At 39.2% G+C, this 17,796-nt stretch overlaps 1 protein-coding gene across 1 annotated transcript; it reads right to left on the minus strand.

Annotated features, from left to right (window-relative positions):
* Positions 1-1,316: 1,316 nt before the first annotated feature.
* Positions 1,317-17,127, minus strand: HAUS6 (HAUS augmin-like complex, subunit 6). The gene is given in 17 exon segments (XM_010142678.1): positions 1,317-1,369; positions 2,018-3,010; positions 3,379-3,504; positions 4,254-4,449; positions 5,063-5,145; positions 5,706-5,716; positions 6,467-6,551; positions 8,313-8,403; positions 9,102-9,240; positions 9,731-9,915; positions 10,509-10,691; positions 10,886-10,937; positions 11,061-11,126; positions 14,430-14,577; positions 15,146-15,278; positions 16,295-16,373; positions 17,036-17,127. Coding segments are annotated over 17 exon segments (2,715 nt in total).
* Positions 17,128-17,796: the final 669 nt, after the last annotated feature.

Below are 17,796 nucleotides of genomic sequence, written 5' to 3' on the forward strand. Positions count from 1 at the left end.
CCTGGGGGTATTAGTTGACAGCCGACTGAACATGAGCCAGCAGAGTGCCCAGGTGGCCAAGAACGCCAATGGCATCCTGGCTTGTATCAGCAATAGTGCGGTCAGCAGGAGGAGAAAAGTGATTGTCCCCCTCTACTCAGCACTAGTGAGGCCACACCTTGCGTTCTGTGCCGTTTTGGGCCCCTCACTACAGGGAGGTGCTGGAGCAGGTTCAGAGAAGGGCAACGAAACTAGTGAAAGGTTTAGAGAACTTGTCATATGAGGGGCAGCTGAGGGAACTGAGATTGTTTAGTCTGGAGAAGAGACTCAGAGGAGACCTTATCACTCTCTACAACTACCTGAAAGGAGGTTGTAGAGAGGCGGGGATTGGTGTCTCCTCCCCTGTTATGAATGACAGGACAAGAGAAAATGGCCTTAAGTTGCATCAGGGGAAATTTAGGTTGGATATCAGGAAAAATTTCTTTACACAGAGGGTCATTAAGCATTGGAACAGGCTGCCCAGGGAGGTGGGGGAGTCCCCAGCTCTGGAAGTTTAAAAGAAATGTAGATGCGGTGCTGAGGGACATGGTTTAGGGATCCTGGCAGTGCAGGGTGAACGACTGGATTCAAATGATCTTAAAGGTCTCTTCCTAGCAGATGATTCTGTATGATTCTGTGGAACCTCAACTTTTACATTACCACCCCACCACAAGCTGTTTTAACAGTTACTCACATTATAATGCCATAAATTTATATCAACTCTTTGAAAACAAAGGGGCATTAACATCACCACAAGTCATAAATGTTTACAACTTCAGTGTAAATTGTTTATTCAGTAATAAGCCTAAAACAGCAGGCACTTCAGCAGAAGTTTATAAAAAGAGAGCAGTCTCCATCAACAGGCAGAACTGATGGCAATATCGACAAGAAATCTCAATAAGAGAAAAAAACCAATGCATTCAGAGGACAAAGAAAAATTTGAGTGGTTTTGTGTTTTCTGGGGGAAGGGGTGTGGAATTGGGGGCAAGATAGACACTCCAAAGATTTCACTGTTTATTGTCCTACTCAACATCCGCTATTTTAAAAAAATATGGTTACAAAGGAATATGTAGTTCTGCACATAAATGATGGGCTGTACACAGAATGCTACTATGGATGACAGGAAATTGGAAGAACCAGAGCAGGAAAATGACACTCTTAAACAAGGAGACTGGAATACAATCTCCACAAAAAATAGAAGGGAGTGCAACTTCATCTAGACTGTGCTTGGAGAAGGTGCTACACGCTCAAGTGAACTGTAATTGTACTACTATGGTTATGCTTCTGCTTTACAAACTCTATTCCGATGATGGCTCCTTCACATCCAGGTTCTCATTCAACTGCTCTTTATCTGGAAGAAAAAAATGTGTTAGTTAGCACTCTATAATATTCAATTAAGCAACAGAAATACTATTCCAAAAGCGTCTGGCATACATTAAAACAAACATATATGAATGGCACTTCCAATTCTGAGAACTGTTCCAAGTAAGGTAAAATCACCTGCTATCAGCAGAGCCACAATTTTAAACAAAAGCTAAACTGCAGAAGTATACTTGAACAAGTCTCACTACTTCTTGAGAAAATCTTGTTCTGTTAAATTCATGGTACACCATCAAATATCATCTGTTTGTGCTAAAAGACTTTCACTGATTTTCATTAACACCTTTCAAATATCGACCTTGCATGGTACCGAACATTGCACTACTGGTTAAACAAAGTTGACACCTTCTGTTGGGAATGGGGTGAGGGGACAGGCAGGCTGGAATGAAGGATGTTTCATAATAAAAGGTATATTACTAAAGTATTACAGACTATGAACACCTGACTAAACTCACAGTTTGGCTTTTATGTATCATTTTCCATAAGGAACAAGCATATGAGTAATCCATCTCCCTATACACCCACAGCAGGGTTCAGCTATTGAGAGGAGGTTATTTATGGCAGTACACTCACTGAAAGAAAGGACAAAATCTTGTTGCTAAAGTACACAGACACTTACCCTTCAATTTATCCATTAAGTCTAGTGGGATTTCACGGACCACTGACGCCATCTCCTCCAGATGCTGACAGGATACCAGCACAGATGACAGGGAATATTTTCTTTCATTATCAGATTTTGGTGATGGTGTCTTGGTAAATTTCTCATCCAAGCAGAAGAGTTCTAGAGGATTGTAAAATTCATCTCTTTCTCTTTTTTCTGGTGTAAGACTTAAATCCAATCTACAGCTTACAGATTCACCTCCATCATGTGTTTGATGCAGCTCCTCTTCACTTCTAGATGTAGTCTTTTTGTTTAATAGGGACTGTGGATCTAGCTTTGATGTTTGAACATCTCCCTCATTTTTTGACTCACCTGTTACATATGTGTTGTCTGTTACATCAGTCTCTGAGCTTGAAGATTTGTTGGGATCTATATTATCAATTTCTTCTGGAAGTGTCTCATCCAATATCCCCGACCAGTGAGCTTCACAATTGATAAAACTGAATAGAGATGCATTGCAGTGCAGCATCCCATCCTTTAAGGAATCCCAAGAGCAGTGTGAAGGCAGAACATTTGTTTTGCTACTGTTTTCTGAACAAATGTCTGAAGTATTCAGGCTCTTCTTTGCATATTGAAGAGTCTGTTCTGGATCTTCTAAGCAACTTTCATGCAAAACAATACATGTTAATTCCTGTCCTTCAGTTCTCTCACTCTCTTGCATACCAGATGTTTCCAAAACTGCAGATTCAACAATATGACTTATCCTCATCTGCTCTTGAGGTCTCAGTGCTGTAGAACTTAATTGGGACTTCCTCTCTAACAAGGGAGGATCAACATCAGGTTCAGGAGATGCAGGTACAGAGGATGTAAATCCAGAGTCTGTCACCTTCTGTACTACAGGTCGAGCATCCACTGGAGCTTCTTCTGTCATTACTTCAGTTGAGCCCAGCTCCATGTCCAATGAGCCCTCAGTCTCAACAGCTTTTCTCCATGAGCTTCTAATTTCAGTAACTAAATGGAACAAATGAAGGTAAAATTTTAGTACTTTCATACTCTCAACCTGTTTTTCTTCTGTCCCTTCAGTAACATAAGCAATCCAAGAAGATGTACAGCTGCTTTATATTGGTTTTGCTTACTTTTTTTCAACACAAAAGGGATTCTACACAGGGGAGGAAAAAAAAAAAAATCTATATTCAGTCAAATTCACAGTATTCACATCTTATTAGGCTTAGAATGCTGTGTTAAAGAGTGAGCCGTTAGGATAACTTGCAGCTTCACTGTAATAGTAGTATTTTTCTTCTTCTGTCATGTGTACAATGTTAATGAACTAATCACATTTCTAACCAATGAGTATTATAAAAACAGAGTTTTAGACTTACGCAGATTTTCTGGAGTTCGGGGAATCTGATTCCTTGTTAAAAATGGGTTAAAAGCCAGTGAGCTAATGAGATCTTCTAATGCCATTCCTTTTCCTTCATTACTCTGAGGCGACTCAGACATCACTGCTTTTGCAACCTGAGGGATGTTAGAGAAGGGAAAATCCTGATAAAGCAAAATTATAACCTCTATTTCTGTCAGTTAAGACTTGAAATAAATCCCATTCTCCAAATGATCTGAAGAGTTCGGAAACTCCCAACTCTTCTTCTGAGTCAGAATCAGATTTCAGTTCTAAGTTCCCTCATCATCTATGAATCCATATTTAAAATAAGAAAACATGCTCATACAGAATATATTTAAGACACTAGTCAAGAACTGCATCAGCATGAAGACTAAAGCTATATGCACGTTAAGCATTTTAGCAGATGAAAAATAACTGTACCATATCAGTGAAACATGCAATTCGTTTTCCAAATCAAGCTGTGGCACATTTTACAGTAACTCTTGCAAAGGAATTCCTCAGTTAAATCTTATAAGCACCTAAAAGAGGAAACACCTAAATTCCTGCTTAAAATACAATGCTCCTGTTAAATATTGAATTTGCATAATATCAGAAACAAAAAGGCCTGTTCAATTCTTAATATATGCAATGATTCAGAGATTGAAGTGTGAAAGGTGATAAAAATCATACTATAATCCTACTGAGAGTGCTATTCACAGTCACCCCTAAAACTTAGGGACACTGACTAGTATCTACCAGAGAAAAAAAAATTTTAAGTATGCAGATTATAAGAGGCATTTAATGATATAATTAGTAATTTGTTCTAACTTAATGACCATTTAATTAAAAAGACCAAACAACAAATTTAAAAACAACTTTCCCTAACCTCTTCTGCCAGTTCATCTCTGGCTTTCTGAAGAGTGTCTTCTTTTTTGACAGGAGATTTTGTCTTGAGAGCATGATCACCTGCATTCTGATACCTTTCTGAAGTGGCAGGCTCATCCTTTCCATTTTCTAAGACCTTTGGAGGCACAGGGGTTTTCTCCTCCTTGCAAGTTTCAACATGCAGGTTCTAGAGGAATAAACAGGAATTATCAGAAATTTTACACTCAAGTGGCAGAAAATTAGCATGAAGAAACTGCTATACAAATTCTGAACAGCACCAACTTTAGTGTTTAGTCAATACGTCTTAAATTCTAACTAAACCTGAAATATTTTTACAATAAAGTACAACATACATAGCAACTAGGATTGAGTGTTGCACATAACACACTAAAGTGAACAGCTGTGTAGTGGACAACTGTACATCCAAGTTGCTTCTAGGCTACACCACAACCTTTAAGTTCAAACACAACTTAGAGAAGCAAAGTCTGACCACTGCTTGCACCAAAAAGAGTGTTTCAGCAAGCAGGGAATCAGTGACACACTGTATGTTGTGCTGGAAGTCAGGTGCAAGTGCACCTATTCTTTCTGTCCTTTCCTAAATCTTAACAAAGTCCCTGACAGTTAGCATTTACAGTTCTACAGGGCTGACCTAGATGTCCAAAAAATACAACCTAAAACCCAAAACAAACAAAAAACCACAATTCATCCCCCAAAACACCAAGCCTAGACTTGAATCAACGTAAAAAGCAATTCTCATAACTTTAAACTCTTTGATGGGTAGGAAATTACTGAAGAATAACCTTTTCAATTAACACGTCTCTGTTTTCACATGTCTCCGACAATTCCAAAGGCACTGAAGAGATCCTTAGGGTTGAAGGGGGAGGAGAAAAGAAAAAGAAATATTTTATAGACAAATTAAACATAAGACATGACAGTCTTAGTAGAAGGTCATTGTGTGCCCCGTATCTGTCCGTTACGATTTTCCTCAATTCGTCCCGGTCATCAAAAGGCAATTTTATTATAGGGAGAACCTGTGACAATTAGAGCAGATTTAGCCCTAGCTGTGTATCAGCCTCCCAAAATTAACAAATTATGAAACTTTTCCCTTTATTAGAAAAAGAAGGGATTTTGTTACCACAGCTATTCTTCCTCTGAATTGCCCTTGGAATCCACAGGTCTGTTCCTGTATGAACTTACTGGTATTTAACAATCTTGGCTACTAAACACGTATATCTTACCACTTCTGATTAGCATAGTGCTAATTGCATACCTCTCTACAATGCAAGGTACATTCCTCACTTGTTAGGAAAAACATATCTTAACATTAAAATTTGCTGACATCTGTCTTTAGTCAGAAGCAGACAAAAATCCATGCTGTATGAAGTCAGTCACTGAGAGAAATCCAGGCTTCAGTTCGTAACTCAATCTTTAACACCTACGTCCAACTACATCTACTCATTTCTATAGTACAGCTTTTCCTTTGCTAACTCCCTTTGTCTCCTAGTAGAGAACTTTGTATCTGTAGGAGTCATATTATGAAATACAATGTTATTCAAAAGGTCATGAAATCTTCCCAGACTGAGTTAATGACAAATAGGCCAAAACTGTTTAGAACAGCATTGTTTTGTGCTCTATCCTTTGCTGAAGCTGTAATAAGAGAAGTTACAGAACAAAGTGATCTTAGAATACTCAGGATAAAAGCCTTGTTGTGAAGGTTTAGCACAGTAATTCTGCTTTGGAGTCACGGGTTTTTGCTTCAGTTCAGTTTTAGTTGTGGGGTATGTTTTTGGTTGGTTGTTTTTTTTTTTTTTTTAAACACAAAAGAAGGGCTCCTGTGAATGTCTGCACCTTTATTCTCAGGCTATACTGAATATACTCACCTACCTCATCTCAGTCCAAGAAACAGAATTCTCTATTTTCTCCACCCACCTCTTAAGGCTTGAAAGAACATAGCTGAAAAGTGAGATAAAAACCTTGCAACTCGGTTGTTGCACAGCCTACTCAGCAGCAACCAGCTGATCAATCCGTCACCAGATGGAGAAAGCACAAGCTACTTCAGGACTATCTCGCTTAATCAGGTAACTGTGACATGGGAGGAGTGGGCTACTGAAATTCCTCTAGGCTCAAGAGGTGCACTATATTCAATTCCAACTAGTAAATCTCTACTTTTTCCAGTACTTATCAATTTCTCGCTAATATCATACCGTGGTGGTGTTGACTTATCCTTCATAGTTTCCAATGCCTCATCATCTTTCTCAGAACATACTTCATGAATAGAGTCACAAACATCTAGAAAAGCAAGTCAAGAGTTCTGTTATTGCTTCAACTTTTTTGCTCAGGCTTCCCAGGTAACACAAATGACTTGGACCACTTCTCCAAACTAATCACAGGATGGACTTTATGAACACTTCAAGGAGGATAGTGGAATCAATCCTTTTGCTCAGGTACCACCTGCAGCCACATATGACACTAGCAGCCAGCACCTATTTGCGTTATTCCCGAAAACCTGTTCAGAGAGGCATGATTCTATCTGCTGCCCTGCACACAGCAATCATACATCCATCTTCCTCCAAAGTACAATCCCAGCCATGTTATCATTAACCCCTCTTCTCCATATATGCATCAATTGTGACATATTAATTGCACAAAGCAAAATTCTGCCCATGTTTTCCCCACTATCTTCACCAGCACTTATGAATAAATCTCTCTGTGGACATACTCATCCCTCTGATCAACACTGCCTCAGTCCAAGCAAGCAAAGCCATACTATACAGAAAGGTTCTGCGTATTATCAGAGGTAACTACACCTCAAGTCAGGACTCTCTAGAACAGTACCAATTTTGGCACATGATTTGTATAAACAGCCAAAGTTTAAACTCAGTAGTTCTCTACTAACCCTAAATTTCAGCTTCTGCTCACAGCACTTATTGCACAGTGCTTTAATCTTCAAAACTTTTAAGCAAACCACCTTCCATTTGCAATTCTGTAACCTTTCATTTGCAGCCTCTAGCCTTACACCTACCCACCCTTAGACTGCTGGACCAGCACTTGACCTTTGTAACCAAAAGAATCTTCTCCCTATTGCTTTGCATCTTAAAATTCCATCGTGCCTGCTACACCACTTGTCCTAAAAGGGACTGCAAATGACATATTACTAAAGCTCTCTTCCTCCTCCTTTTCCACCCTCGCTTTGCAACCTCTAATTTATAACTTTATACTAGGGATGGTCAACATTTGGTCAATAAGGACTACCCACTATATTACAATCAGCTCATCAGCCAACTAAGCATGTGCAACATCCCTGTCTGATCAAAGTGAGCTCTGTTAACCTTATGACTGAAAGCAACCACAGAGATCAAGCAAGGTCCTGATCAAATGGAATGCACCAGGGAAAGATAATTACCTGAGAGGACACATTCAATTTATTGCCCCAGCTGGCCAATGAGAAGAGTTTTATCATCTTTCTCTCTTCCTTATCGCTCCTACAACCTGAATTGACTTTTACTGATAGAATGAATATATTTTCTAGAACCTATGAATGAACCTTTGTACACGGAAACCTGCCGATGAACTCCAGCATTGTCTTCTTGATGTATCAAAAGCTTCAGAGAATCTCTGAAAAACAACGAGCTTAAAAAATGTAAGGCAATTGTGGCAAGGAGTCTCTGAGAACCAGGTCATTAGAGACTATCAAAGATATTTGCAAATGCAGGCAGGGAGTCTTTTTTTACTCCAAGAAACTTTTAACAATTGTGGCAATGCTTCTGTTCACCTACCTGAAACAGATGCTGGATGTTGACAAATGATCGTATTCTCATCATCTTCTCCTGCAAGATTACATGAATGGGGTGACAAAACTCTTTTTTACTCCAAGAAACTTTTAACAATTGTGGCAATGCTTCTGTTCACCTACCTGAAACAGATGCTGGATGTTGACAAATGATCGTATTCTCATCATCTTCTCCTGCAAGATTACATGAATGGGGTGACAAAACTCTTTTTTACTCCAAGAAACTTTTAACAATAGTGGCAACTCTTCTGTTCACCTACCTGAAACAGATGCTGGATGTTGACAAATGATCGTATTCTCATCATCTTCTCCTGCAAGATTACATGAATGGGGTGACAAAACTCTTTTTTACTCCAAGAAACTTTTAACAATAGTGGCAACTCTTCTGTTCACCTACCTGAAACAGATGCTACATTTTTAAAAACGACCATATCCTCATCATCTTCTTCTGCAAGATTACAAGAATGGGATGACAAAACTTTAAAGAAACGAAGTTCCTTCCAAAAGAAAAAGATACACAAGCAGGCTGAAAAAAAATCTGCAAATCAATGGCAATTAACAGACAGTCATTCACAACAGCTTTTCTGCACACCAGCTGTCAGACTCAACAGGAAATTTTTTGTCTTTCTGCTGGGTAATAGCTAGGCAAGGGTATAACCTCAGATCCCCGTATCAGTGTGAGTGTCAGAATGGAAATTGCCATTCATTCATCAAGCACATGACTTTAAAAGAGGAACAACAGAACTCAGTAAGTGTTCAGACTGATAGCACAAGAACACTCAATTTTCATAGTGGAAAGGATATGGACAAAACCAAAATCGATCAGCTTGTTCATATGCTGATCTACTGTCTTGGAAGACATCACCTGTCATTATATCAAATGTATCTTTCTTTAAGAAAACTACTTCATAAAGCAATTTATGCTATATTGTACTGATTCTCTAGCCTTACATATAAAGCTTAAGTTTTGCAATAGAACACACCAGCTCAGAGGTACATCCTCTCTCACCTTCACCCTTTTCTATTCCCCAGAATCAGATAAATTGAACACTACTTACTGCATCCTGACAGAAGTGTAAAGTAAAAGGACACAGGTCAAGAAAGCCTTTCCACTTCACTTCCCAGTCTTCCTGTTTTCTAGAAATATATCCACTTGTTGACACACAATGCTGTTGCTCTATTTCTAGCCTGTAATATATGAGCATGGAAAATTAACCTAACACACCTGTTGGCGGAGATATCAACTCTGCATAAAGACTATTATCTATTTCCCTTAACTTGCAAAATCTTTGATATGTATCTACTTATTAATTCATTTACGCATGCACTAAGAACCAACTGGAATTCACAACCTAAAAAGCAGCTGCTAGGTAGTCCTCACGTTTCTTACAGTAAACTGGAAGAAGTATACGAAAATACAGACACAATGAGGTACACATTTAAACTTTCCCTAAGCCATTTTCAGATAAAGTTTTAAAATGCCAGAACTGACTAATGTAACAAGAAAAAAAAGAAATCAGATCTGCTAGCATACAAGTTCCCAAAGGAAAAAGATTAAACAACACATCAACGCATTCTCACTACAGATGGCATTATTTTAGAAGAGACTCCAAGAGGTAGGAAGCCATGATCCTTAGACTAAAGAACAAGGAACCAGAGAAAACGGCCAGACAATTACCTCTTTGCTTTCAAATCCTGATGTAGTTTATTGCAGACTGTAATCCTACTCTCAGTGACCTGAAGTTGTTGTTTTAATTGAGATGGATCACATTCATCTCTCAATACCATAAGGGCTTCATTTAATAACTGAATGACTGTTAAGAAATTCAGTTTTCCGTCTTCATATACATTTCCTGTACAAAGCTTGAAGTATAGCAAGCAAGAAAAAAAAATTAGTGAACAGAGTAAATATCAGAAAGTGATGCCTTCTGTCTGTAGTCAAAGCAGGGACACTGCATTTTGATTCAGTTCCCAATTGTCTTATTTCTCAAAAAACACACGTTCCAAATAAACCCCAGGTTAGTTTTATAGAATCAGCTGCTTGAAAGCAGTCTATAAGGCAATACAAACTAAGAAAATTTTAGCTATGAGGTATTCTGTTTAAATACTGCCCCAAAAGATGTGGCAGGCCTAAAGAGCACCATGTACTACACACTGGAAACAAGAGCCCATTTGTTAAAGCAATCATTAAACCGGTCAACCATCAAAAAAAAAAAAAAATCAAGTACTAATCAGGCAGACTTACCAATGCAGTTATTGAACTTAAGAACTTAATAGTTGAAACATAACTAAGACAAGGCAGAAGCATAACCGTAACTTTTACATACTAACTAAACTCCACCTTTGCGCAGTCATCTCTTATTTGTAAGGTACTTTTTAAAGTGTCTAATGACATCCCCGTGGATGAGAAAAATTACAAAAAATACGGTCTAGCAAGAAGGACAAAAATTACTTACTCGGTATATGTTACTTTCAACGGTGTGAACCAAAATCTGTGGAATTCTGAAAGCAACACCAGTTCCATCTAAAACGCACTGACCACCACAACCTTGATACACATCAAGTACAGATTCCACAACTCCCTTTTCCTTTTTCAGAGAGGTAAGCATTTCCATTATAAGTGTCCACATATTGCGGACCTTAAGAGGCAAGAACAACAAAAATGCTACGTGAAAATGTTTGCCGTAATACCTATAAAGACAGAGCATCAAAACAGCGTAAAGGCAGATGAAAGGGCTAGCATAAACACAGGTAGCCAGTATCTGAAAGTAAGTATTGCAGAAATGTAAATAGAGTATGCAGGCAAAGCAGAAAAAAAAGAAAGAATGCTCACCTCTTGAATTCTCTCAGCTGTGTCATTTTTGGTTTGGTCATTTTGTTTCATCCTATATGCACACGCAAAACAAAAGTTCAAGCGGACTACAGCAAAATTATAGTTCGTATTTCATAAAACTGAGTAAGAAATCAATTTTATATATGCCACGTTAGTTAGAAGGAAAAACGCTTACTGGCAAGACTGCATCTCCAAGGCATCATATTCAGACTTTATATGCTTTATTTCATTAATTAAAAGCCTAAGAAAAAAAGATAACAGTTACCACAGATTTTTTTTAAAATTCAAGTGTCTACTCTGCTGTTCCTAGAATTCCTTACAATCACTAACCACTCATGATCATTCTTTCCAAATGCACATCGAAGCAGTTTTGGAACTATGTAACAAAAAAGCAAAAGCCAAAGAACTTATCCTTGACTTCCTCACCACGACTTTGTGCAAAAAGAGAGCCAGGAAAAGCACCAAGATATTTGCAAATTAAGCCATTAAGCTGTTGCTTATTCTATTCCAATGAATGGCTTAGACCCAAGAATAATTATGAAGTTACTAGAAATGTACATTATCAATATAAACCTCTATACATATTCACAACTGTACAGTACCCAAATCCCAGAGTTTCAAAACAGCTAGAGAACAGAATACTGGAGTACAAGCAGCTGGACCACCTAAGGTCTTTTGCCAAAGCCAAAGTGCTTTTATCAAACTTTCAAGCATGTAAAAACACAGTGGCCTGATTTTCAGCAACACTAAATTCTAAAGTATCTTCAGAGCTCAGATGCTTTGTTGAGAATGAAAAATAAAGAATTACATTTAAGAGTACCACTCACAATATAAGCTAAGGCACTAACCCTTCACAAACAGGATAAGAGGAGATGCAGAATTATAGAAATTAGCATATTTCAGGAAATTGTGACCTCTGGAAATTCTATTGTTAAGCCTTCCACTAAAAGCAGATCCTTCAATCATGTTACTTATGGTCCTGTCAAGCCAAGTCTTAAATGTTTCCAGCAAGGGAGACTCCACCACTTTTCTGGGCAACATATTCCAATGTTCAACTGTTTGTACATTAGATTTGTTCGTTTTTTTTTTTTAAATCCAGATGGAGTTTTCCCTTACGCACCCTGAGCCTGCTGTTTCTGTCACCATACATCCATGCGAAGGGAGTACCTCATCCTTTCCTGCAACTACTTCTCTGTGGGAAGATTGTGATTAAACCCTCTGAGCTTTGTCTTCCTCAGGCTAAACAAACAATTCCTACAGATTTTACTTGTATGCGTCAAGTTCTCCAACCCTCTAATCATTGTGGTCCTCTGTTAGAATTCATCCTTCTTTCAATCTCTCTCCTTAATTGGGGGGACAAAAATGAAACACGGTATTCCAGGTGTGGGCTTAGAATTTCTAGGTAGAGTGAAATACACCTCTGTCTGCTGGCCATGCTCCTTTTCATACAGCATAGGTTTTTGGTCTTCTAGGCTACTAGAGCACACCGCTGACTTGGGTTCAGCTTGTGGCCCAACACCACTCTCACCTCCAGTTCTCCTTAGCAGAGTTGCTCCCAAGCCGACTGGGGAGCAAGCGGCTTCCACAAGCCTGCGCTGCTGTTGGGGATTATTCCATCCCAGGTGCAGGACTTCACACTGATCTTTGTTAAACCTCACACAGTTCTCATGGGGCAAGTCTCCAGACCCAGCAAGGTCTCTCTGCGTAATGGCTCTTCATTCCAGCACATCCTCGCAGTTTTGCATCATCTGCAAGTTTGGTGTGTTTTCATTCAATCCAGTCATCCATATATGTCTCATGAAGACAAGAAATAGTATAAGACCACCCCTTTAGCTATCTTTAAGAATATGACAGAGCCGTTCTGAAATGATATGAGGTTAAGTATCTCCACACCTTGGATGCATTTCACCAGGTAGCAAAGGTTTGTGTGTGTCCAGTTTGCTTATTTTGACATTGCTTCTGGGAAGAGCCTAGGCTACTATCCATGAAGACTGAGGTAAAAAGGCATTGGGTGTTTAACTCTGTGATACTTGTAACTAAACTTACCATTTAATTCAGAAGCAGACCTAAGTCCTCCATGTACTTCCTAATAATATACCCATGGAAGCCTCTTTCCAGGCCCTTATCATGCTCTTGGAGCTTTAGCTGAACTATGGCCTTCATCACTGCATACCTGAGAAATAGACTTGTATTTATGTTGTTGTTTTCCATACTCCATATGAAAACCTCCTTCTTCAGTTTCTCAGCTCTATCACCAGATCACTGTTTTAATCAGGTTGGTCTCTTGTTACGCCTGCTCTTTGTTCTACTCAAAGAGATGGACCAGCCTGAGCTTCAGCAAGGATCTCTGAAAATCTCCTAGCACTCCTGAGCTTTTCCTGCTTTCCACAAGAAACCTTCTAGCAATTCCCTGGGTAAATGGAAATCAGCTCTTAAGTCCAGTATGATTATTCTTCTACTTGTCTTCCTCGTGCTCCTTAGGATCTCAAGTTCTGTAGTCTTGGCTGCAGTGATCATAAGGCTCCTGCTGGCAGTTAGGTCTCCAGAGAAGTTTCTCTTATTGGTAAGCAGTGAGTTCAGAAGGGCACCACTGCACAACAGTCACCTACACCACACTCCATTTCCCAGATTGCTAATGAACCACTCTACTGATTTCCCAGCAAATATCAGGTACCAGCTGAAGTCCTCTATAAGAATCAAGGCCAGCAGATCTGAGGTGTGTTTGATTCATCTGAAGCAGGCTTCATATACTTTCCTTTGCACAGAGGAAGAGGTGTTTAGCAGACACCCACCAGGAGGTCTCTCTTGATGCTAAACCCTCTGATCTTGATCCAAACGCATGAAACAGACCAGTCCTCTTGTAAGGAGTTATGCCATACGCACTGAAACTGCTCTTTGACCTAAAGTGGAACTTCTCCTCCTTTCCTGCCATTTACTAAACAGCTTGCAACTCTCCATGACAGTGCTCCAGTCATGTAAACTATCCTACCCAAATTCTGTAAATTCCACTAATATGCAAGTCTGTGCCTGCACAGGAAGTTCCAGTTACTCTTTTTATCAAACTGGGAATGTTTTCCACACAGAAGAATAAAGAACAGCATAATTTTGGTGAAATAATTAAGGAATATGTAAATAAAATGTGTCCCACAGTGATTAAGCAAAAACAAATGTTACATCCCATGACTGTTATATTCTAAGATATGACCCTTCAAATGTTAAGAAATCATAGTTCTATACATGCAGAATTCCCTGATCACTTTTAATGCCCAAGTCTTTCAAAATATCCCATCTTCCCATATCTTCCAAAACAGCATCTTTTAAGTGAAAAACTAACTTCTTCAGACTACTACGCGTGACAAAAGACCCTACAAGCATTAGAACTGTCAATTAAAGGAGGTAAAGGGGAGGAAAAATATGGAGAAGCTCAACAGAACTCATGATGTAAAGAGATGCAGCCTCCTCAAAACCTTTTAACACCACACACACATATATATACACAAGTCAGCTTTTATGAAGACTTCACTTCTTTAAATGCATTACTTACTGTGCTTTTTTTTCATATTCTTGAATAACAAAATCTTGTCTTTGAAAAATTTGCAGAAGTTTATTGTATGCGACTCTACATCTTGCATTTGCCATGTACACATCCTGAGGCCTCAGCTTTACAGCTTCAGCAAAAGCTATGCCAGTATCTAAATGAAAGTTAACATTTGGATCATATCTTCACTTTCAGCAAACGGACAACTTCCTAACCCGCCTAGTTTGAAAGAGTTACAAATCAAGATGCCCATTTTACCTGGACTGAAATAAAAGCATGCAGTGTTGTGTCTTCTTCTGCCAGTTCTTTCTCCTGTATACATTTTCATTCTCTCACTCCCTTTCCCTATTCTTTAGGTCACCAAAAGAACATGAGATGCCTAAAACAGACAGTTCTGATCCTTCAGAATTACTCAAGTTGCGAGAAAGAGTACAGTATCGTGGTCCAGTATTTTTGGACCAAACAGTTGCTTGTGTGGGTAATGGTATACGGTATTACACAGATGAAGCCTGGAGCAAAACCCATAAAGCAAAAGAAAGCAGAACAATCTGCATTGTTCTATCAGCAGGAGCTCTATGCAAGTGCACAGAACCCTGTCAGTGCTTTTGAACCAAGCAGCCAATTCAGAACTATTCAAAGATCTTTGGCACACATCAAAAACTTGACAGGTTCACTATCAATCGTGACAAATGAAGCATTTTTATTGTCCCATTAAAGCTTACCTACAGAGTTCATTTCTATGTCCTTGACCATTACATGTCTTGCAAACTGATAGAATAGGTGAAGAAATTTAGGACCACCAGGAGAAACCAACAAAGAAGGTGTAATTTGTGGAAGACAGCTTTGGTCTTCATCCTAGAAAAGTTAAATTGGTTTTAAACACAAAAATAACCCAAGAAATAAAGCCTAAACAACAGCTATCAAATATTCAGCTAAGTACCAAAACATCACAGTGTACTCGCCAGCAAGCCTGACACAAAGCCAAAGCTGCCACCACAGCTGACAGCTACTCTAGGCAGCAGAAGAGACTAGAACTTCTTTAGTGTTGCCCCCACCATCCCTAATTTTGTATATGAAAAGCAGTTTCAATGCAAAGACTGAAATCAGTGTTGGGTAAATTTTAGAAATCTCTGCCCTCCTCACTCCTAACTGGTAATCCCTACCTTCGAAAAAACATTCAAGTTTTCTTTCGTATCTTCTACTTACATCATTAAACAGTGTGCTGTGTTCTGCTTTTATCTTACTCAGACACAGCATTGTTGGCTTTGACCTTATACGTTATTAATAAAAAATAAAAGCGTTCCAGTGCATAAAGACATGATTTCTGGAACTATCATTAAAACAAATGCAGCATGAGAAGATAACATAATAACTAATGATACCTGAAGCAATGTTTTGTTTTGTCTCTTGTGTTAGAAAGCTTTCCTTAAACTTTAATCCCTTTCCCCGTACAAAAGGAAAGACAAATTTTAAAAAAGTTTTACATGCATTTGAAACCACTTTCACAATAATAAACATCTTCCCAGGCAAGTGAAGCAAACATGTCTCAAGTTAAATAAAATCAGAGCTGAGATACCCTCTAGACTTCTGTTTAATCAAATGCCATTATCCAGAGGCGTGCCACAGCAGTTTTAAGACACGAGATTAAGTCTCTGTCATCTAAATTCCACCATGTCACAGTTTTTTTCCCCTCAAACAAGTCTAAGATAAACTATGTGAAATATGATACAAGATAAAACTGAATTCTTTAGTAAAACAACCTTATTTAAAACTCCTATTTAAAACCACTACATATTCTTTTTCAAAAATTACCCCAGAATGAAGTCATAGAAAACAGCAGAGCATTAATTTCCACTCTTTGCAATACTCACAGCAATATCTTTTAGCCATTTCCAGCAGCACTTCTTAAATTCAGGGTCGGCAAAGCTTGCTACTGGAAAGGAACAGTCTCTTCCCATTTAAAAAGGATGGGGAAAAAGAAGGGGGAAAAAAAGCGATTTCAAAACGTGTTCAAACACTCACCTAATTGACCATTATAAGTATAAAACAAAGATTCCTTAGTGATGCCTCCTGGAGGAGCCAGAAAATGAGGGGATATAGCCTAGACCAAGAATACTTAAAAGTTTGTTAAATGACAAGCAGTTTTTTGCCAAAATAATTACAGACTATTTCGGAGACAGATATGTCTACAGCGATTTTTAACTCAGCAGAAGAGGGGATAAAAAGGGTCAGAATGCTGACAATTTTCATCTTACTTGTTTTCCTCCAGCCATTTTTTAAGGAAAAACATTAAGGATGGGGATCTTGCCATGCTGCAGATCCTGGCAGCAATTCATATTACTTGCTCTTTGGTCAGGAAAATGAATGGGAGAGTCAGGTTACTGGGCAGCTATGAAAGTTTATACCAAACTTACCAAGTTACATACACTATCAGAAAGAACTTCAATTAAGGCAAGGTTTCTGATACAGAGCTGTGATCAGAAACAGTATGTTCTTCTTCCACAGTGTTCCACAAGGGTCCACTTTTTCTCCCTCTTCAGCAACTGTATAAACCACGTTACTGATTACCAGGTTACTGTGCACAGCAGTAACCTCACAAGCCAAATCCTTACCTGAAAGTTTCCTCTGCAAGGGACTGATCCAGCTTAGTAAACAAGAAGAGGGAAATTACATGAAAGGCACTGTTGTTTGCAGTATCAAACATCTCCCTAATACAGAAATAAAAGAGATACATCAATCTGAAGCAAGCAGATGTCGAATTAACACAGCTTTCTTACTGTCCGCTTAAGATCACAAAATACTGCTTTAATATAAAGTGTTATTACGAGTTGTACACTGAATGCTTTATTTTCTGGAGAGTTAAAAATACCCATCCTCCAGCCTTTCTAACAACGTTCAAATAATTTCGGTGAGAGCGTTTTCTCCCAAGTTTTCAAACCAAAAGGCTCCAATCAGCTCTCTTCCTCCGGATGACTGTGCGGGATGCACCCATCAGAAAGCAACAGTTATTACTGTTTTCTGGGTTTCAGCTTTTCAGACGTAGATGATCACTACAGCAGTTCAAGTATTTCCCCTGTGTTAGACGCCGCCAAGGGCGCACACACACGCACACACATATACCCCTCCTCCTCCCAGCACAGAGGCGTGTGCTCCAGGGTGAAACCCAGGGCCCGGCTCGGAGCCCGGCGTCCGCGAAAGGCCCAGACCCCACCATCTTCCCGGCCCTCCTTCTCACTTACGGTCCCAGTACCAAGCCGTTTCCGTCAGTCTCCGGGTCGAAGCCCAGGGCCAGCAAGTACAGCCAGAGATGGTCGCCCTCCCACGAGTCGCCCATGGTGCTGAGCAGTCAAAGGACCACCCGCCGACGAAACCA

This window comes from Buceros rhinoceros, unplaced genomic scaffold, assembly GCF_000710305.1.
Source record: "Buceros rhinoceros silvestris isolate BGI_N320 unplaced genomic scaffold, ASM71030v1 scaffold3599, whole genome shotgun sequence".
Lineage (NCBI taxonomy): Eukaryota > Metazoa > Chordata > Aves > Bucerotiformes > Bucerotidae > Buceros > Buceros rhinoceros.